Source organism: Passer domesticus, chromosome 2, assembly GCF_036417665.1.
Source record: "Passer domesticus isolate bPasDom1 chromosome 2, bPasDom1.hap1, whole genome shotgun sequence".
In the NCBI taxonomy this organism is placed as follows: Eukaryota; Metazoa; Chordata; class Aves; order Passeriformes; family Passeridae; genus Passer; species Passer domesticus.
In genome coordinates, this window is record NC_087475.1 from 111,297,722 (window position 1) to 111,320,460 (window position 22,739).

General features: G+C 39.8%; 1 protein-coding gene across 1 annotated transcript in view; it reads left to right on the forward strand.

Annotated features, from left to right (window-relative positions):
• Positions 1–2,401: 2,401 nt before the first annotated feature.
• Positions 2,402–22,739, forward strand: part of IMPG2 (interphotoreceptor matrix proteoglycan 2) — a 50,201-nt gene continuing 29,863 nt past the window's right edge. Inside the window, exons 1-4 of the mRNA XM_064410676.1 lie at positions 2,402–2,657; positions 13,179–13,345; positions 21,540–21,571; positions 21,670–21,693. Of these exons, the coding sequence (XP_064266746.1) occupies positions 2,519–2,657; positions 13,179–13,345; positions 21,540–21,571; positions 21,670–21,693 (362 nt within the window). The 5' untranslated portion in view covers positions 2,402–2,518. The remainder of the gene's footprint in view (positions 2,658–13,178; positions 13,346–21,539; positions 21,572–21,669; positions 21,694–22,739) is intronic.

Here is a 22,739-nt window from a genome sequence, read left to right on the forward strand (position 1 = left end):
TTTGTTCAGGTTGATCTGAACACAGTAACCAGGAATTACTGAGTAACACTATGCAGAAAAGAGCCCTGAAGGAGATTTCCTAGTGGTCTGAATGCAGTCTGCCATTGCAGGGCAGCTTCCATACACGTTTTCACAGTGACCCTGGATGGGAACTGGGAGTGGTGCTGCTTTCCTGTGCTCTGTCCTTTCTGCAGTTTCCTTGGCTGAACATCAGCTACCTGTACTCCCTTCTTGCTGCTGCTCATGTCAGGTAATACCTGAACAGAAATGAAAGAATCGTGACTTGCCCTGGCTTTATGTTTGGAGGAAGCACTGCTTTTGGGATGCTGGGCATAGTGGTGGAACAGCACAAGACTTTCTCCTTTAGCACAGACTTGACAGCAGCCATGGAACCAGAAGAAACAGTCCCATAGACAGGTTGCTTCAGTCTTTACATATACAATGATGCTTAAGTGAGTAATGTATTTATATATGTGTATTTATATTTGTACAAGCAGAAGACGAGATTTTCTACTGGAGATAAGTGTGCTCCCCGTGATGTTTTTGGGCCAGCAGGATTTTTAAAAAGAGCAGAAATTGAAACGCCAATGAAAAAGCGTGGTTAATTAAATGTGAAAGGTGCTGTCCTTGTTTGGACTGTCTGTTAATGGTATGACAAGCCCTGGTAAAGAGCTTAGCTGGCCAGATTAAAATTAAAAATTGTGTCAGTCCATCTGCTAGCTCCAAGGAGTCTACTTCAATCACCTTTTCTTGTTTCTTCACTAAAGCAGAATACTGTCTTTGAAAAGAGCAGAGCCAGGATGTATTGGTTGACTTTTTTTACCTAATGCTTTCTCCAAAGATAATGATATGTGACGTCAAGACATTTTCAAGAAGTGCAATGCTCTTGGTTGGTTCAAGGCTACGGTAAAGACAACAGCTCTTTTGCTAAAAGGGATTTGGATTATTTTGCTTTTATATTTTTTTTTAATTATACAAATAAGTATGTTTGGCTTCATGTGGAAAATCTTTCTTTGCCTTCCGGGAATGATCAACACAGATCTTCAAATAGTTGCAGGTAATGCAGACATCTTTATGTTCGTGTTTACAAATTTAGGTATGGCAGTGTATAGTATTTCTAATTCTATTTTCTACTTCTCTGATTTAATTGTAACAAAGGGGGCTAATACAGAGGAATGTTTGGTCAAATCTGTGCTGTGATAGCAGTGTAAATAAGACTGATTTCCAGGTAGTATAACTGCACATTTGTCTTGCTTTGAGCGTAGAAGTAGGTATAGGGGGCAATTGTTTTCAACTTTGAGATGTTAAATGCTGGTAATTTTTTCATTTTTCGTTTTCCTTTATTACTTTTATATTAAATATTAAAAAGTAAGGTTCTGTTTTCTGCATATGGGCACTGAACATGTGTCAGTTTGGGTAAAGATTGGGGGTTTGCCTTAGAGATCTTTTTTGATGTTCTTTCTGCCATCTGGTGATCTTCCGCAACAGAGCTGATTATTAATGTACCATCAAAATAATCATGCCTTTCATCTTTCAGTCATAAAAGTCAAAGGTCTACTGACTATGAAGCTGTAGAATAAACCTATAATCTATTGGATGACAAATGCCATAGAGTTATTTCTATTCTTTCTCTAATAAATGATTGGTTGTAATTGTTTTTCAGGCATGTTTTCCAGGAAAAAAGTGAAAGAAGTTGAGTTTAACAATTTCAGATCAACTGGCTTTAAAGGGTGGAAAATTAGACTGTCAGACTAAATCTCAATATACATGTTCTTACCTCAGCTGTTTCCTCAAGTTTCCTCTGGAATGATGCGGAACAACTAACATAAGAGGGAATTAAAAACATAAAACACACCAAAAACGAACAAAAAAACCCCCAGCACTGAAAAACCCCTAACATGAAGCTGATGAGGCCTTTTATTTCTTTTTTCTCTTCCCTGCTCTAGTAGAGTAGAGACCTGTCTCTGCTGATGAAGTTTGTGTCAATTCAAGCAGCTTTCTTTTTGCAAGGTATACAAATCTGTTATGGAAAAAAAATATGGAGGAGGATTATTTCTTTTTTTTTTTTTTTTTTTTTTTTTACTTCTGAAAAGTCCTGAAAGCTTCCAAATACATGTTTGTTCACAAATATAGTCCCATTGGCTTAAGCCTAACGGCAGATGGAAAGTTAAACACAAGGTGTTAGAATTCAAAAGGTTAGAGCCTCATACTATGTTACCATTTGATGGGGTATTGTAAAGAGCTTAAGATTGTTTATAACATCACGGTCAGAGACAGGTTCTGTTAACAGAAAAAAAGCACAGCAATCTCCTTCAGAGACCACAGAAATGGCATGAAGATAGTGATGAGTGCATCATTATCTCATCTGAGGAATTTGTGTGGTTTTAATTTCACAGCAGAAGCTTATACAGCTGCAGGAGGAGGACAGGCTAAAGATGTTTCACCAGCCCCTCAGCTCAGTGACTGGCAGTTGGCAAACCCTTCTCTGCCTCCTGGCTTGGAAAAGCCTGAAGGCACCATGGACGCTGAGCAGTTCCACAGGCATTTGCAGTTACGAAGGAAGAGGTCCATTCTGTTTCCCAGTGGAGTTAAGATCTGCCCTGATGAATCTGTTGAGCAGGCTATTGCCAACCATCTGAAGTATTTCAGGCTCAGAGGTAAGTACATCTCATGGGTAACTGATAAAGAACATTCACTTATTAAACAATAGTTCAAGCTTTTAGACGTACCAGGCCATAGGAAATACATTATTACTGGTGAAACTTACTTTTCTGTGATAATCTTGCTTATGAGAGCTGTTCTGGGTTAAAACCCCACCACTATCTGTCTACACTCAAATATCATAAGAACACTTGCTCCCTGAAACTGCATTGTTTACTAAAAGAATCCTTTTTCAGAACAATTTGAATGCTAAGAAAAACAGGTGCTACATACAGAGTAGCTAACTAACAGTGTTTGTTTGGTTTATTTAGTGTTCTTAAGGTGCCAGCAGAATTCATTGAGGGGGCCAACCAGAAAATTTAAGTCTGAGACACTGTCACTTCAGCCATGTGACTTTTAGCTATGGCTGGTTGTAGAAAATGTGCAATCTCTGTGTGTCAGGCTGTACAATAGACAAGCAACCTTTCTTTTAACATATGGAAATTGGTGTGGCACAGTTTTCTCTGCAGAGCAGCCATATTCCCCTTAACATCTTCTTTCCCTTGAGGAAATATTACAGTAACGTGATGTATTTCAAACCCTTCTGTCTGACTGCATTGGAATGGGGCATCACAGTCATGCAGCACTTTATGCTCTTTGTGTTATAACATTCAAACAATTTGGAGTTATCTTAATGTGTCTGTACAGAACTGGCAAAATGACAGAGCTGCTGTCAGAGTAGAAGGAAGGGTGTTCAGAGACTCATGTTTGATGAGATTTGATGCCTATAGAAAAGCTCTCACTGGTGACAGTTTATTTACTTAGACAAGTGAAAAACACTGACAGCCATGAGTTGCTTAGTGTGTGCATAAAAATAAACATGAACAATGTATTTGGATATCAAAGTGGAATTATATGGAGTTTTACAGCCTCATTCAAATATGAATTGTGCCCAGCTTGCAAGGGATGTTGACACTGATGATGTTGCTGATGGTTTGACAGGTTTTGCCAGTTTCTTATTTCCACCCAGGAGGACTCAACTGTTCTTTGTTTGTTCCAAATGATCCATACATACCATGGGCTTTAACTGTAGTCACCTCTCAATTATCTGTGGTAGGGGTACATTAGGGCAATACCAACTAAGCAAAGGTGTGAGTGATAGTAAGGAAGAAAGAAATCTGTAAATTAGGTTGAAAAAGTATATTTAGGTCTTAATAATCCTAGGCTGAATCAAAAATCCACCTAGTCCATCTGTTTCCTTACTAGATTTAACAGCTTTCACAGTCAACAAGGTTTTCTTGAGCAGAGAGGCTGTGATTACCATTAGTGCTTTTAAAACTTTAACAAAAGTTAAAACTTTTGAAAAAGGTCTCTGAAAATAGTAGCGGTGACTAATTAGCAGCAAGTCACACAAGGTCTGGTTCAAGCAACTTGTCATTCCTTCTGTTAACAGCAACTGCTGCCCCAGGAGTGTTGGGTGGTGTGTAATGATGTCCTGAGTCTCATGACCTGAAGTCATGAGAGTTCATGTGCTGTGTATTGGGTTTGTGTGGCAAAATTTTGGTAGCAGGGGGCTACAAGGGTGGCTACTCTGAGAAGCTGCCAGAAGCTTCCCTTATACCAACAGAACCAAGGACAACCAGCTCCACTAGTCAAGGCCAATCCCATCAGCAACAGTGGTAGCACCTCTGGGGTAAAATACTTGAGAAAGAAAAAGTTGCACAGCAGCAATTGCAGTTGAAAGAGAAGAGTGAAAACATAAGAGAGAAACAGCTTTGCAGACACCAAAGTGAGTGAAGGAGGAGGTGCTGCACGTGCCAGAGCAGGGTCTGCTGCAGCCCGTGGTGCAGACCACAGTGGTCAATGGAACTGGAGAGATCCACTTCCAGCCCATGCAGGACCCCGTGCCAGAGCAGGTGGATGCCCATAGGAGGCTGGAACCCCATGGGAAGCCCACACTGGAGCAGGCATTTGGCAGGACCTGTGGCCCCATAGAGAGGGAGTCCACAGTGGAGCAGGTTTGCTGGCAGGACTTGTGACCCCATGGGAGTCTGTTCCTGAAGGATTGCACCCCATGGAAGGAAGCCACACTGGAGCAGCCTGTGAAGAAATGCAGCCTGTGGAAAGGACTGATATTGGAGAAGTTAGGAAAGAACTGTTTCCCATGGGAGAGGCCTCACCCTGGAGCAGGGGAAGAGTGTGAGGAGTCCTCTCCCTGAGGGGGAAGTAGTGGCAGAGACTGCAGTGATGAACTGACCACAGCCCCACTCCCCCATTCCCCAGCACCACAGGTGAGGAGTTAGAGAAAACCAGGAGCGAAGTTAAGCCTGGGAAGAAGAGAGGGGTGAGGGGAAGGTGTTTTATGATTTGATTTCATTTTTCATTGTCCTGCTGAGATTTGATTGGTAATAAATTCAAGGAACATACCAAGCTGAGCCTGTCTTGACAGAATCTAGTGAGTGATCTCTCGCTGTCCTTATCTCAACCCATGAGCCTTTTGTCCAGCTGAAGAGTGGAGTGATAAAGCAGGTTTGATGGCCACCTAGTGTCTGAATTCAGTGCTACTGAATTATGTGCAAAGTTTTTAGCAGCCATCCAGATACCAATAATTTACTGTCAACAAAATAATCCTAGGAAAAAGTGTGGTCACTGTTTAACACTCAGGGACCATCTACTATGAGTCACTAGGAAAACTGACCCCAGAAAGGAATAAATATAAATGTACACAAGAATCTGCTGATTTTTCAATCTCAGTGTGTATTTTTAGATTTTTGTTTTTATTCTGCATGTGTTGAAGTAAGAAAATACTTCAATATCAATATATACTTTCTATGGAAAGGATGGTTTTAATACAGTCTATTCTTTCCTTTTGCTGTTCTGCCAGCAGTACCATGCCACTACATTGGAAGGAAAGGCAGATTGTATTGTGAATGTAAGAGGTTGTTAGGAAATAAGAAAAGGTTTGCATGTGCTGATTATCCAGATTGTTTATTCTATCTGTATCTACCTTAGAAGGAAACAGGTGGGAATATAATTATCTATCTGTAGCTCCTATAGCTTTATTTACTTTTGCTAGCTGGCAAAAGCCTCTCTAAGTGTCAGAGACTGACAGATGAAAATTTCTGTCCTGGACTTTAAGGAAGTGCTTTTGTAGTATTGCTGTAGGCTTAACAGTGTACAGCCTTTTTTTTTCTCTTTTTTTTTTTTTGGCTACAACATCTAGATTTTTTGAGCCTTAAAAAGATACAAGATGAAAAATATGACAAATACATAATAAACCATTAAAAATTTTTGAAGTGCAACAAAATACAGGGACCTGGAGAAAAATCAGTGTTTTATAAAACAGCAGTATCACCCTTCAAGATATGAAAGTCTAATTAATGGTATGATTATTGGTGGTCATTTTATTACTGTGGTATTCACAAAGAGCAGCTTGGAACAGGGTGGGTTGTACTTGTTCTTCTACACCTGTAGTCTACAAGACAAATTTCTGAAGTGCTGCTTTATTCCCACAATCAGAACAGAGTTTTGCAGTAGCAGATCATGCTATTTTCACTCTTTTGAGACGAATCCTGGATTATGATTGTCTCTGTACTGCCCTGTCTCTGTATCTCTTGTAGCTGTGTATGGAGGTTGCTGCTGTTGGCTGATTTTGTATTTAATTTTTTGGAATTTTGGGATGGAAATCAGTCATAAATATTTTACAGACTGGGTACTGTAGGCCTATAGATTCGGTTTTAGAGTGTTTTTGACTGATTTCCTTTTAAATGGTGTAACGTTATGGTTGCTGATGGAAGAGTCATGTAAATGTAATGGTGGTTGGTTCTTTGCTAGACTGTTGTGACAAACACAAAGTGCGTCCAATGGAAGCTGGAGATTGTACAAAAAAATGTTGTGGAAATCTAATAGTGGGATTACAGACAGTGAGTGTCTGGTATGATGCTCTTTACTGCTGATAGGGAAATTGTAGCCTGAGCAATAGGTAAATAAAATTTATTATGGGAAAAACAGCCACACCCACTCAGATCAAGTCTTTTGTGACCAGTCACCTTATGTGAACAATTCAGTGAATCTGTCCATTCTCTATTGGGTAAGTTGTTGGTAGAGGATTTTAGTAGACTTAGAAGTTGAATTAACATGTAAAACAGAAACAATGTAAGGATTAAAGATGGGTAAGCAGTACAAGCCATGCTATCTCATGCCTCTTAATTGGGCTGCTGGATTTTGTCACCACGGCTCAGGGTAATATGCTTCTTTGCCACCTCTGAGATGTAATTACTCTGGTGGCTACCTTTCCTAAATTCTCTTTACAATTTTTCCCTACTTTGACCCTCTGTCTTAAACTATTCAGTGTATGTTGTGAGCACATTTTTTTTATTTTTTTGTGAGCACTGATCTTTTCACATGAGTGGATCAGATAGTCTCTGCCAGAAATGCTCTTGTCAGCCAGAACTTCAGATAAAGCCAAACATCTAAGGATAGCTTTTAAAGATACTGACCAAACAAGGAAATAGATGCTATTGCAGTGAGCCATAGCTGATGAGACACATGGACATTTTTAAACTTTGGAAAGAATTCCTGTTTCTCAGGAATCAAATTCTATGCATGAATGTAATTCCTAGATTGGGCATAGCACTATGCCTGCTCCTTTCCCCCTAAACAGATTTTAAGATTCCTTAAAATCTGTTTACTGAAGGATTAGAAATAATGGTGTTACTTTCTGCACATGAACATAGTCACGAGTAAAGTTTCAATTTGAAACTGAAGTCATAATGTTACAAGTTATTCAGATCTTGCTAATAATAATGAAAGGAAAGAGCCAAAAGTCATGAAAAGTACCTGGCTAAAAACCATACATTAAATAAAGAATCTATCTGAGTAAGCCTTTTTTCTCTGTTTCCCCTGCATCCCAGGCCCATATTACATATACCTCATACTCCTGCAATGAATTTCTGAAGTTTGTTTGTAGAAGGTCTGTCTCCTCTACATTTGAGTTTTGAGATACCAGCATATGCTTCTAAGAAACTTGACTTTTTCCATGGAGGGCACTTGTTAGTTTTCACTGAAATATTATTGGTGAGAATAATTTATGTGCTAGAGTTTAGTATGTGAATGTTCAAATCTAAACTCTTTCACGTGAATTAGCTAATTCACATTCAAGTCTTTTCTCAATTAAACCCCTTGTTTGTTTTGTATATTGTTTAAGGGTTGCTTTGTTACAGGCTGTACACAGCAGCAAATAGATGAGTGATTTCTCTGCATGTGTGTATTAATTTGTTTAACAAATGCTAACAAAGCCTTTGCAGCAATGACCTCTTAGGAGGTGTGTGTCCCTGTGACTGTGGTCTTCATCAAACCCCTCTGCAATTAAGCTGTTCAGTTGTGCAGAAATTGTTAGGGAGGACGAGGAGTTGGTCTCACGTTGCCTCAAAATAGAATATTCAGCCTGATTCAGTGCTCCTAGCTACCACAGACGATTCAACTCTTAAGAAGCACTAATGAGATTTAATTGGGATTAAGTTCCAGCACTGCCCACTTACACAAATGGCCAGAAAGCCACCCTACCCCCTACAGGGTGCTCAGTGCTGTCATGTGGTGCCCCTTCTGTTAACCTCAGAAATCCCTGAGCACAGACTGAGTGTAATAGGCTAATTGTCTCTGGTTGGAGAGATAAATGCATCCTCAGTGGTACAGCCTGAACCACAAGGATGCTGTATCCTACCCAGGTGCATGAGGGGTAGCCAGACTGGAGAATTTCAAAGCAAGAGAAAGGTCATCTAGATCTTAGCTGGAGGTTTTAAAAACAGTGGCAATGCCTTTAGGAAAGGAAGCTTCAAATAAACTTTTTTTCATTCATTTCTGTAGATTAGTAGGACTGCAAAGAGCTTATGTCTGCCTATGAGGAATTTTTTGGGTTGAAACATAATTATCTTAAGCTTTTCAGGATATTATTATACTCAAATTATATTCATTATATTATTATACTCAAAACTATTAGTTTTGAGTATTACTTGAGCATAGACACCGCATTTGAAGTAGATAAGCTCCCAAGGGCTGGGCTTTTCTGGTTTTGAAGCAGATATGCTGATAGACAGTTCCCATTGGAATTGTTTTATGACATGTCTGGCTTTCTGAAGCATCCTTTGACACCCAATGTGGCCTTTAAAGGTTAAGACATTTCTTACTTCAAGTGTCTGTGACACTTGGCTCAGTAGAAGCTTGAACAAGGGCATGGACCAAATGTGCCCATCTTTTAATTTTTTTTCCTAGCCTTTCTTTCACATTGAAGATGATTATCTCAGTGATGAGTTAAGTGACTTCTAACTTGTGAGGCCTTTCGGGATGGAGTACGTGGAAAATGTAGTATATGCATGCAAAATATACTTTGGAGACAAACTGCAACCAAGCCATGTGATTTGCGTTCTTGGTTTGAATTCTGGTTTATTGTGCCAGTCAGTTACATGACTTCAGCATAACTATTCCTTTTCCTGTAGCCAGCTGGACCTGATCACAGCTCTTGTAGCAGGGAGCTTCTCTTCTCATGAGCCTTCATTCTTTTTTTAACATTTGAATTCTTTGGAGGAAAATTGCAAGGTAGCTGAGTGATCAACTAACTTAAAAATAGAAGTTATTTATTACTGCAGCCATGGAATGAAGGAAACAATTTTCCAGGTGAGCTTACCTTCCCACTCACGTGTAGATCCAAGAGTCTTAGCTCACTGCCTTAAAAGATTGATCTCGATTTTATGATGCTTTTAATCAGTATTGTTTGCTGGGGATTAGAGGCCTCACCACAAATCCTGTCTCCTCCAGGGCCTGGTGTGGCTGATGCTGTCCCACATATCTGTGCCCTTGTAGCAGGCCAGTGAAAGTTTGGTGTGAGATCCAGGCATGAAGAGCAGCTCTTCACACATGGCCCGAGGGCTGAGCTGCCCTTCAGGTGGCAGTGGCAGTGCTGCTGGGTCTGCTCAGCAGCTCTTCCTCATGCTGGCAGGACTGTCTGCTTTGTTGTTTTTTAAGAATTTTGTAGCTAGTCTTTAAAAATGAAATCCTGGAAAGATCATAATGCAAAGCCTGCCCAGCAGCTTCAATAGTAACTCTGAATAATTTGGCTCATGGCAGTTTATTATAAGTTCTCATGCAGAAATTCTTTTTCCCATTCTCTATCTCCTTTAAAAGCTTTATATTTAAAACTCAGAGTAGCATTTCCAGGTGAAAAGCTCAGTGGTCAACTTTTTGGTCTCCCTGCCTCTCATTTTGTTTAATTTTCTGTTTAGGTGTGAAGGAGTTGCTATTTTAAATCTTAGTCAAAAGTTGTTTCATTTATTATCAGCATACCTAGGTAATGTGTTTGACACAGACACTGGCAAGTTTCTGGAAGGACAGAAAGAAAAGACAATGAATTATTTTAAAAAGTAAGTTATAGTTATTACTTGAAGCTTCCAGCCAAGTCCTGTTTCACTTTGGTTTTGTGCCTCCAGCTTTTGTCTACAGTCTCAGAATGCTTAAAATCTAGTTAATGAAAAACCTCCCTCACCCATTACAGAGTGGGCTCCACCTTCAAGATAGAAGAAAGTCAATCACACTTTTTAGCCAACTTAAATGCACTGTGAGGGTAGTGTCTTTTCAGTTCACTGGGTGGCCCTGTCAAGATGAGAATTGGCTCCTTTTTTGACATTCCTGAAGGAGAGGTGGAAGATAGAATTGTGCTTGTCTCTGTCTTTAGATATGTGTGATTTGAACCACACTGAATAAATTGTGTTGTTCTCTCTCTGTGTGTGAAATGGCAACTCTCTTCTAACTGTAAAACAATGAAGATTTATGAGAAAGAAAGAAAACAGCTTTGTGTCAGTCTTCCTTAGCCAGTCCATTAATTTACTCTTGAGCACCCTATAGGTAAGCACATCTGAGGATGGTTCTTATGTTGAGCCCTTACAGCCTGAGTTTGTTTTCCTGAACACAGCTAACAGAGGTGTTCAAATGGCAGTTGTGGTAGATGTTTGATTGGAGCTTTTAATCCCTCTCTGTGTGTCAGAACTAACACACTCTGACTGTGTGGATGGAGGAGAATACAGAAGCAATTTGCACTATGCTGTCCAACTTGTTGCTCACTTCAGTGGAAGCAGCTAGATAGGAGAGGCTAGAGAGGAAAAAATGTGACTCCTTATCCCCATCTCATCTCCTCCTTTTGTAGAATACATTGCTGTGTTGAGAGCTTAGGTCTAATTAATGGGCTTGGAGCCCACAGATGGCACAAAGCCTTTGCTACTGAAATTCAGTGGGGTGTCTAATTCCAAACGAAAGGACACTCAGAAAATCCTTAATCTATTGGGAGCCGATTGGAACAACTGTTTATATGGGAGCAGCTTGTATTCAGGCAAGACACTGTCTCATCACATTTATTTTAAACTTGTTTAAGAGCATTAAGGAAAATTATCTTCAGTTACTTGCAACTGCAAAGCCAGTCCTTTGCCTGTTGGTGCTTGAAAACTCTAGGATTAGACAGTGTCCCTGCAATGTATTTGCAAGCCACTGCTGTGGCTTCAGTTGTTACTGAGAGTCTGCTTAGGATTTACCCCAACCACAGGGAGTAATCTCATTGCAGGATTGTTGCTCCACAATGTGGCACCTGGAGTGAAAAGTATGTAGGATACAAGAACCACCAAAAGAAACGTGAGTCAGGGATATTCCTTAGTGTAGGCTTTTGGGTTTGAAATTAGACTTCAGTCTTTTCCTGGATGCCTAGCTCTTACAAGTGGGATGATAGAGAGAATATTTCAGATGTTACTCTACCTCAGGAAGCTTATTAGTTCTCCAGCAGGAACCAGAAATCCCAGAGCAGGATTGTGGCTCCATTGCCTGAGGTTTGTGCAGAGGTCAGACGGAAATGTGGTCTCTGCCTCAAAGTGTTTGCAAGTGAAACTCGAGGGGGAAATGTGCGATGGTGCATGGATGTTTGACAATTTGCCTATTTGTTTCTGATTAATAGAGATGCATACACTGATTGGAAACATGGACAATACTTTCCGAATTAGTGTGTTTTACAGATAAAGTTAACTGCCTAGATGCTGAAGGGGTGCTAGAACAGCAATACTACTGACAGTTAATAATGCAGAGTTTGGGGATTTTATTGTTCTCTGGTCATGCATACCACAAGAGCTACAATGCTAATCTCCATGTCATAAACCTGGGAGTGTGGCATGGAAATGAGAAATGTGTTTGTATCTGTAGAGTTCCACAACAAAGAAATGATCTCAACTGCTCTGATAAAAATTCAGGTTGAAGAAAAAGACTTTTTCTGCATGGTTCTATCTAGTGTGACAGAGTCAGCTCAGCTTTAAGGGTGGTGCTGCATAGGAAACAGTTCCTTAAGGTTGTTATTTGTAAAGCCTTTGCATTTAAGAAAAATGTCCATCTCTTGGTTGAATAAAATGTTTCCATATGTGATCTATGTGTTAAGTTTTACATACACATGTAAACATGTATGTTTACACATTTAAACAACTTTGGAATTTGGAAAACAAAGCACAGAGAAGAAATAACAGTAAGGTACTGGGTTTGGCAGTCCAGAGCTAACTTTAAAGCTGATTGAAGAAAATGGCTTTCAAGTGATAGACTTAGTCTCCTGTAAGGGCTTGCTTGTGATGTCAGGACTTTCCCAGAATGTAAAGCATTTCTCTGCTGAATTGTGTGTCTAAGTAGTGAAATCAGATTAAGGCAAAAAAGCAGGTTTGTCTGCTATTCCTCCAGGATGGCATTTGGTATGAATGATTTTGAGAGTTCACCTTTTAATGTTGCTCTTTTCCAGGATGCAAAGAAAATCCTCTAAGTCTTTCTCTCTTTGAGTTATCCTGGGTCACAGAGTTGTTCTTGCTTGAAGTTGTTCAGCAGTTGTTCAGCATCCTGTGACCAACTGCTCTGACTGGCAAAAAGAGCATGTGCAAGGTTGGGAGGTTAAAGTAGGCAGTGTAGCATATGATGTTAGACCTTAGTGCTCAGGCTGACTCTTCAGAGCTGTCCAGTTTTTTTTCAGTGAACATATACAGTACTGTTAGAGATTGACTTATTTAGTAGCTTATTCTTTTGTAATCATCCTGCCTTTTTTTGAATTATGAATGCAGTTTTAATTTCTGAAATGTGTTTAAATTCTGTGTAAAGGTAAATCTGAAGGAATTGTTACTGACTGAGCTTACTAGACTTTGATCAGTGCCAGCCTCTGACAACTTAAGCTCCACCTCTACTTCCTATGAGGACATTTGCCATAGTATTTTGGTTTTTTAGGTTTTCTAAAAATTCAGTTCATTGATCAGATGGCAGTTTCATTCAGTGGAAATACTGTTTTTCAGGGAGAGAGGTAATATGAGTGTAGAAGATCCACCACATCTTCATTTCAGTGCTTTCCTCAATTACACGTAGATGTCAGGTTGCTGTTTTCCATGTCCTGAAAAGCTTACAACACTAGGTCAATAATAGCCTGGCCATTTGTGCCACAGAAGCACTCCTGTTGTACTAACACCAGACCTTTCTTGTGCCTTCAGTGTGCCAGGAAACAGTCTGGGAGGTCTTCAAGACGTTCTGGGACAGACTGCCGGAGCGTGAAGAATACAACACCTGGATGAGCCTGTGTGAGGAGGGCACGATGAGCATCTTTGAAATGGGCACCAACTTCAGTCAGTCTGAGGAGCACCGGAGCCTGATTGTGAAGGTGGGTGCAGCAGCTGCTTGGAGTGTTCTCATGGGCAAGGGCATCCTGTCCCACTGCAACCTGCACCTTTGGCACTGCGTTTGGCAGTGGTGGACAAAGCCCTCAGAACAGACAGGCGTGGGTATTCCAGCTCTGGGATCTGTAGCTCTGAGATCAGTTCCAAAACAAAGTTGTGGGTGATCCAATGCAGAGGAAAGCAGCTATGGTGAAGAAATGTTGTCGTCAGCAGAGGTGTTCCTGTGAAGTATATAGTGTTTAGACCCACAACGTGAGCCAGGCTGTGGTGCCTTTTCCCCTGGGGTGTGCAGCAGCCTCCCTGCTCTGTGCTGCACGTTGAGGTGCCTTCAGCACAAATGGCACTTGGGAGCAGGAATTTCCAAGCTGTAGTTCTACCAAGCCCTACGGCATAGTTGCCTGTTGGATGTTCTACAGGTCTGTGATGTCTGTGCACTGCTGCCTGACTGAAATGAGTGTAGTTATAAACTTTGGTAATAACTTTAAGTAACTTGCCATGGGAAACTGCAGGTTAAAATCAGTGTACAAAAAGTGTAAAACAAGCCAATAAAAATACAGAATATCTTGGTATATTTTCTGTTGATTCAAGTTTATTTTAGCTTAAAGAAAGTAAAAGAAATATTAAGTCAAACAAAAAAAGCCTGTCTCAAATGAAATACAAAGACATAGTTTCAGTAGTTTGTGAATTTTAAAATAGAGTGCTTAATTTTGTATTCATGTAAGATACAGTAGATATCTTATTTTCTTTGGATAAAAGGTTCTTAAAATGTGTGGTGGCTTATGTATCTTCTTTAAGATTACTTTTGCAAGCCAATGGACGAATAGTTTTATGGAACTTGTAAGTCTGAAATGTGTAACTCCATAGAAACTGTAAGTTCTGTCAGTGTGGATGCACTGATTTTTTTCCCCTCCTGCTTTTTTATTGGACTTCTATGCTAGGAATCTGCACTAAGGAAGGTGAATATGTAAACTATTGTAGATAATGGAGAGAAGGTTTTTTCCTGAGCCTGCATGTTAGTCTTCCTAGGAGGTGCTAGACAAAGTTTGCTTCTGTGAAGTCTGATGATGCTGTTGCCCTTAGAAGTCTTCGCAAAAAATAGAGAGAAATAAAATTAATGTGTTTTTTTTTTTTTTTCTATGCACATAGGTCATGTAACTGTTTTGTGTTCAATTTTCACAGTAAGATGATCTATAGTGGGCGTTTAAAAGAAATCAAAATGACTCTTGGAAACAATATGGTGCATCTAAGTTCCCACTGCTGCTCTCCCCTTTTGGGTATGGCTCTACAGCATTTCAGTGGAGTCAGATAAAGTGCTCTGGATTTGATATTTTCAGAAGGTTTATATTTAATTAGGTTTCCTTTCTCCTGTAGATGGACATATTCCCTTCAGCAATGCCATATTCAGGAAAATATTCTGTTCATTCTTCTATTTTCTTTCAGCACAGGTGGTAAAAGGTGATGGTTCTTGGGCTGATTTGATGGCAGACAAGTCTGTGGTAAGAGGGACCAAATGCTGTCACCTCTTTGCTCCACAAAATGTCACAAAATCAGTCAGGTGACTTTTTTGGAATAAGAAGCTGAACTCAATTTGACTTTGAACAGAAGACTGAAGGCAAGAGCACCCTCTCCCCCAACCAGTCACTGTCAAAAGATACAGTGGTATTTTTAAATGCATGGGTCAGAAAGTGAATTTAATTGCTAGCTCTAGTACTGACTCACCTTTCTCATATGTGCTTGTGCACGAAATTCTTGTCAGTGTGTGAAACCTTTTTAAAGCAGCTGTGAGAATGTAAAGTCTAAACAGATGCAGGGATACATCTCTGCTTTTAAGAACATCCTTCTTCCTGCTAGATGCTTGCCCCTGTCTAAGGTGATGGCAGGAGCTGGGGCTCAGCCTGTGGGACCAAACACACTTTCTGAAGCCCTGTGTCCAACTCCCTTGTTCTTTCCACTCTCACCAGCTAAGAAGACCATGTTGTATGGTCAAGCCTTTCCATTACGAGTGGGATTTTTTTTCCCTCTCATTACAGAATGTTCATTCATTTGGTCGTGATCAGCTGTTGCTAATTTTTTTTCCTATTCCTTAGGTTTGATCTCTAAAGCATGGAGCCCTTGTCACCAAAGGGCTGCTGTCATTTCACTGCACAGGACTCTGTAGTGGGCAGGTGTGGTACATGTGAAAGGGCCACACTGCTGCTTCAAAGGAAGATTGGCTTCTGCAGTGGTTTTTTTAGTTTGACCATTACAGTCCTCATTAAATACCACTTGTTTCTAATATTCCTCTGCTCTCCAATGTCTGCAAATCATCTGTGGTTAATTTCATGAGTTTAGTTGAGAGCCTGCAGCTGACAAAATTCTGCTTTTCTTTTTGTATACATTGGCTTTTATGGTCACAGCATTGCTTGGCTGCTTGTTTTGTATGGGCATGTTGGCAGATTCTGGCAATATTATTTCAAAGTGTATTTTTGTATTACTTTTTGGTAGATTGCAACATGAAATTTAATTTTTAGAAATGCTGCATGTGCTGAATTTCCCCCCTCTCTCTCAAAATAAGTTCAGTGTATCTGAAAATTAGGCAAATTAAATCTGTGGGGTTTGCATTTAATAATTCAGCGAAGTTATTGCTTTCATGATGCTTTTGTTGTAGTGTAGAGGGCCTGTTACCACCAGTGTAATTAAATGCCTTCTTATTAGCCTTCCTCCTTGGTTTTCTTTCTTATCCTTTCCTCTAATCCCCAGTAATCACTGTCACACTCCCACAGATGCTGGAATGTCTGTTCCATCCTTACTTAGTTCGTGTCGAGAAAAAATATCTTTCTCTCACTTTTAACAAACATTCTTACTGGATATCACTTAAAGCTTAGACCAGCTTGTCTCAGCTTTCATACTTCTTTTTTTTGTCTTGGAGATGTGAGGTTGCCTTTGTGGGTTACCCTGCAATATCTGTATATACATGCATGCTCTGTATGTGCTAATACAGAATATATCCCGAGTTTCTTTAAGGTCACCTGCCAGATTTTCAGAATGAGCAGGTGGACATAATCATGCCAAACATAAAAAATATTTTAAATATCTTTTTCTCCCCCTTGAATTTTCATTTTAATTTGTGTGATCATGTTAACAGAGAGTACCTTATTTAGAAAGAATACTATCCCAATTAATTTCTTTGGATATTAAGTAGATTTAAAAATTGTGAGATTGTTAACCCATCTTTTTTTTCAATTCCTGACTGAAATGCAAATGGAAGGTAATTGAGATCCATATGGTGGGGTTTTTTCCAGTATAAATCTTCATGTGAACCTTCCTTCCTATAAATTAACTTGGCTTGTGTTCCTTACTGTGTAGCTGTATTCAGTTCATAGAATATAACATTCATCCCATTCTATAACTTGGAATGTTTGGAATCTCAGTGTTGCCAAATTTGCCCTCTGCCCTGTGATTGTGGCCATGTTCCCACTTGTGCTAGATAATTTTTGGAAAATCCATGTGAGGAGAAATGCAAGCAAAAGTAAACATTGGTTTCCCAAGAACAGTGGATGACTTGATATGAGATGGAAACACTGCTGCCAAAGGAGCACAACCTGTGCTGTTCATAGAAGAATTCACAGCTGATATACAGGACTCCTTCCAGAGTCCATAGAAAAAAGCAGCTTAGAGCTGATCCTGCAGGGCTTTCAGCGTAAAGTTTTGTCTGCATCCTACATTTCCAAGGTGGGCATGTAACACATGTCATAATTTGTATTTCCCCTGGTTTCAATCAAATTTCAGAAAATAAAGTTTTAAGGAGCTGCTGTTCCTTACAGGTCTGATGACAGTCTACAATGACAAGAGATGTTGAGAAAAGCTGTTATGAGAAATGAAGAATTAAAGGAACCCATGCAACTTAATTTGTTGAGCAGGTACTTAACCATACCTGCTGAGGGCTCCTGCACAACCCCATGTTTTTAACAAAGTATATCTGACAGTGTTGGGCAGTTGTTGCTCTATACAACAGGGCATAGTCCTGTTGTCCTGTTGTTGGGACTACAGGTACTATGTTATGAATCCTTTCTGAAGGAAGCAGGTCTGTGGGGGTTTTTTTCGTTGCTGGAGAGAGGAAAATATGTGCTCTGCCCACTCTGGTGGGTCTGAGAGCCAAGAGTTAAACTGAGATTTAGCGTGGAAAGGAGTTTTTGGCAAAGCTTTCCCTGAGAATTGAAAGGCAGGCAATTTCCCCAGGACTCCCCAAAACTGTGATGGGAGGTGCTAACATACCAAAAGCCAACTTGAAAAGTTCCTGAGACAAGATACAAACCCTTCAGGGTGTTGACTCAGCAGTACTTTTGTGTAGTATTGACTTTCCATGAGCAGCTCTATCTTCACAGAGTTTGCACCTCAAAGTGCTCAGTGACAGATTAGGGTAAGAGGGGAGAAGACAACCCTGCCTGAGGATGCCTGAATGGGTGGCATAACAAAACACCTCCTTAGCGTGTTGAAATGGGTACTTAGCAATATAAAATGAGTGATTTTGCCTCATTTTCTGAATTCTGAGCGTCATATTTGAAGGTGGGATGGAGCATCCCAATGATACGAATTACCTGTAACCACTTGCTCCCAGTGCTGCTATTGAATGCTTCACAGAGGCAGATTATTTTGTATTCCTCATGTTCCTGTGGAAGATCTCTTCTGCTGTCTCTCCTCTTCCCCTGTTGGGTGACCTTCCTTGCTAACCATTGTCTTTTTCTGTTTAATTAAATTTTCTAACCACTCTTTCTAGTTCTTTATACTGCTTTCTTTGCATAGAGCACCTCCTTTAATTTTGTCTATATCTGGAAAAAAGCAGATCATATCTGCTCTTTCACATCCCCCGTCCCCTTCTATGCATGCAAAAAAAAAAAAAAAAAAAAAAATCAGTTGCCCTCCTTTCAGCCATAGTCTCAGATTTCCTTTAGCTCTTTTCTTATCCATGCACTTACTGTTCTCTTATTGACTCATTTTTTTTGCATTTCAAGTTTTAGCCTCCTCTAGTTTACAAAGAAAACCCTTTACCATATATATATATATATAAATATATATATAGCTAGTGTTCGTTTTAAGTTGCACATAGTTGAAACAAAATCTGTTCCACTAAGCTGCTTCTGCTATTTCTGCTCCCTATTCTGGCCTTTCTCTATAGCTTCAGTTCTGGACATTGTCCTCTGTTTCCTTGAGTCATCCCCAGAGCTGTGGCCTTGCCTTCATGACAGCGTGGCTCTGCCATGCACCATGGTGGGGAATCAGGACAGGCAAATAGAGAATCATTTCTTGGTATGACTTCCCTGTTGTAAATGAGGTGTATTGGTGGGTTAAATCAAATATGTTTTGTACAGTACTACACAGATGGAATTAACTAATATGGGGTTATTTCAGATCTCCTTGACATTTCCTTTGCCTTTTTCTCCTGCCTGGGATTACCCCTCAGGATATTTTGTCTTCTGTGCATAACAATAGTCTCAAGATCAGGCAAGAATGTCCTATATAATTGCTTTTCTGCAAGAACATGAGTTGACAGAAGCTCATCTGGTTGCTACATGTGATTTGCTGCATTGTTGTAGCCCGTGTTTAATGTATTTGTATTGATTCATGATAATTTTAATTATGTAAAATAACTGTTGAGAAAGATGAGCACTAGAGCACAAAACTCAGCTTCCCACATCAGGAGAATTGGTACAATAATATCAGAAAATTCTCACTTCAAGAGAACTAATTTTGTACAAAGCACCTGCCAGAGATAACTTCAGTGAATAAAAGCTCCCCTTAGGTTTGGTGTGGCTGCTGCTGTTATGGAGAACTATTTATAGATCAAGTATTGAAAGGGTGAAGAAATTTAATAATCTTTGCAGTCTGTGTGCAGTAGGTAAATTTCTAATTCCATCTTAATGAAGGAATTGAGTCAGGTGTTTTGGCAAAGGCTATTCTGTCCTAAATGATTAAACAAGCCAGTGTTAGAACTCTAGAGCCCTTGGGTTCTAATTATGGGGAAAAGGTGATGTTTACCATGGAGTTCAAATATGTCATCACTTGCCCCCACCCCAGGCTGGAAAGCAAATTGAACAATTGAGAGAGAGGAAGACAGTCACACTACAGACTATTGCAACAGGGGGTGCTAGTTTACCATGGAATTATATGAGAATTAAGTAATTTGATGCCTTATTAAAAATGTGGATGTGGAGACTGTGTAGTGTTTCTCATTCTAGACTTTGGCCATTAAAATAATAATTTGAAATTTCAGGTTTGGTTCTTATAAGTTCTCCTTATAATTTGTCAGATAGGTGACTTGGAAATAATAAGACATATTGGTTAAGTCCAGGGACCCACACTCAGGGAACCTGAGAGCAACCAGCTCCTCAGACTGCCCTGCAACAGAGTTTTGGCCCAGGCACCCCTCACTGGGCTGTCCCTATTCCTTTCCCTAGGAAGTCAGGAAACTCACTGAGCTCTGGTCTCAGGGGCCTCTGAGGAGCAGTGAGTAAAGCTGCTGGGTACAGACCAGTACTAGGTACTGAAAAGATGTGTGAGACCTGTAATACCTGGGGCTGGTTTTAATAGCACCCGCAAATCATCCTGACTGGCTGAGTGTGGAAGAACATCTCTTTGGCTAATGAAAAAACACTTTTTACTGAGCTACTGCTTACAGATAACTTTCCAAACCTTGTAGAGAGGGAATCAATCTCTATCTTCCTTGTAGATGCCAGTGCAGTAGGGGTGAATATACAGACACTGTACAGATCAGCATAATGAGCCCTTAATAAAACTACCCAAAGTCCAACACAGCTGTAGTGGCCCCAGGTTAGCTTCCACTGTAGACTACCTGGTTTCTTTGTCACTTAAACTAAAACACAGCAAGACTAGTTCTTTCATACTAAAGAATCCCAAATGCTTCATTAAATGGAATTGTATAATAAAAGTTGGTAAAAGAACATGCTGGAAGGCAAGCTGACTGAAATGAGTATTTTGACAAGCCCTGCTCAGGCTGATATCCAGGCTGGCTGCCGTTCTAGGTGTGATCACAATGCCCTCATGTCCTGGAAAGAAGAGAAGGCTACTCACTGACATGGCTCCAAATCAATAACAGCTGAACTTCTTCACTTTCCTAGAAGCACAGAAAAACGGAGGTGAAGAGAGTGAGCAGGCTAAACAGCTCAAAAAGTCTCTTTTGCCTTTTCAACCCTCCTTCACAAGAAGAACCTTCAGGATAGCTTAGAGTGACAGATCTTAGGTCACTGAATACATATGGGTGTTTTTCAGAGAAGTTTGCAAAGTGAAAATAGTATGTTTAAAGCTAATTTAAATTTAATTTCAAAGGAGATACTTGAGTTGATTCACCTCCTGTTGTTTTTACTGAAAAATATACCTGCATTTATTATACAAAGAAAGCCAGCCCAATAAGCAGTCCACCAAACAATCCCTTTTTGGCTCCTTAAAGCAGAGAAGCAGGAATTTTGCAGAGGGACATTAATTTTCTGTAAATATTTGATATTCTCTTTACATTGGTACAGCAGCAGGATACAGCATTATTTCTCAACAGCTCCCATTATTTCTCAGGAGCTCCTCCACTTCTTGCAGTGTTCCTCACAGAAGCATCCCTGACTTGCCTCTGGAACTGATGGCACTAATACCTTGAGAATTTTGATGAAAAAAACATGAGCCGTGTAGCCCTTCTCAGTCTTTTTATACCAATACATGAAAAAGCATAATCCCTGACACTTGTGTAACCATAAACAAAGTCATCAGATTAATCCTGCTGTAGTACTTTGAGCTGTAGATTTACTTTGAAAAGATGCTTTTAAATCTGTAGATAATTAGCAGAAGTAATACTGAATTTCTGAAGACTGCAGGCTTAAAAGCTTCTTATTGTTGGCATCCTCTAAAGTGGGAGGATGTTGTACCTGCAGAACACTGTAGGAAATGTAGAACACCTCTGACAAACCTAATGCTCTTTACACAGTCTGGTGTCAATTTTCAGTTGTATTTTGGAAATATCAGACATATTTCCTTTTCAGCAGGGACTTTGGTAATAAATTTGGAACTTAACGAATGACAGTACAGAGAATAGAATTTTTTCAGCACGCAGAAGGAAATAAAGTGGTATAAACTGCATTTCAATTTCTTTCATTTTATATTACTCAAACATATTTAGGATTTGTTTTTGTTTTCCAGAAACTGGCCTATACAAAGGAAGCAATGGGCAGGTGAGTATCTGTGTTCTCCTTGCATTTTATTCTCTCTGGAGATAACAACAGGGCTGAGCTGTGACATTTTGTAACCTTTTCTCTCTTTTTCTTGTCAGTTCCTGTGCTGATTGGTCATGTGGGTAAGTAATTTTCCATTTCTAAAGGCTATTGGTAGGTTTTTTCTCTGGTTCTTGCTGCTGCTGGCATTGATTGAAGTATTGAAAATGGACAACATTCACCTATGTGCAAAAGGATGTATAGAAAAGTGTGGTGGAGAAATCTGGTGACTCTTGCATGTGAACCTCTGTCCTGGCATGGTTGGCATGCTCAAAATATCTCGGCCAATCTGAGGCTTGTACTTGTGCTTAAGTGTGTCATCACCTTGTTGTCTGTCAGGCACAGACCCAGGCTATTTACCTGAAGAGGTTTAGTGGGGGAAATCTGTTCTGGGAAAGAGGTGTGTCCATAGTTACTTGTGTTAGTGTTCTGGTTTTCTTGCAAATCTTTCCCAAAGACTTTCAGGTAGTCCTGGTCTTCATTACAAAAACAAAAAGAAAATGGAATATTTTGAAATGCTGTTTTGCAAGACTTTCAAGAGATGTGCTCCATAAACAGTTACAAGGGAACTGGCTGTTTGGGCTCCTCACACTTTTAACAAGGCAATAAAACTGAAAACTGGTTTGTGCCATCTTTGTAGCAAAGAAAACTTGAACTTTACCTGCTATTGTCATGTCTTTTATTGAACTGAACACAAGTTCAAATTATTATTGCTCCATTGCTACGCAGAACTTAATCTAAGCTGTTATTTTTAGGTTAATTCAAACCCTGACAATCTTGTGCTGAACTCCGAAAAACTGGCAGGTTCAATTCTCTGTTTTACAAGACACATAAAGATATGCCTAATATGAGTAATTAAAATACCAGGAAGAGTAATCATTTAACAGACTTAGAAAAGCCCCTAACTTCTCAAATTAGTTATTTTTATTGTGATTTCATAACCCCAGCATAAGTTAAAATTAATAATGTGAGATGGTAATGGCAAATGTGATTCCTAAAAGGTTGGTTTCTCTCTGTCCTGTGGAGCTGAGTGCTCCTTTGTCAAGAGCACTCCCTGAAGCCTCCAGGTCAGCTGGGTAGTGTCCATCTGTTCTGAAGAAGTTTGAGTTTGAAAACCCACTGAATCCCT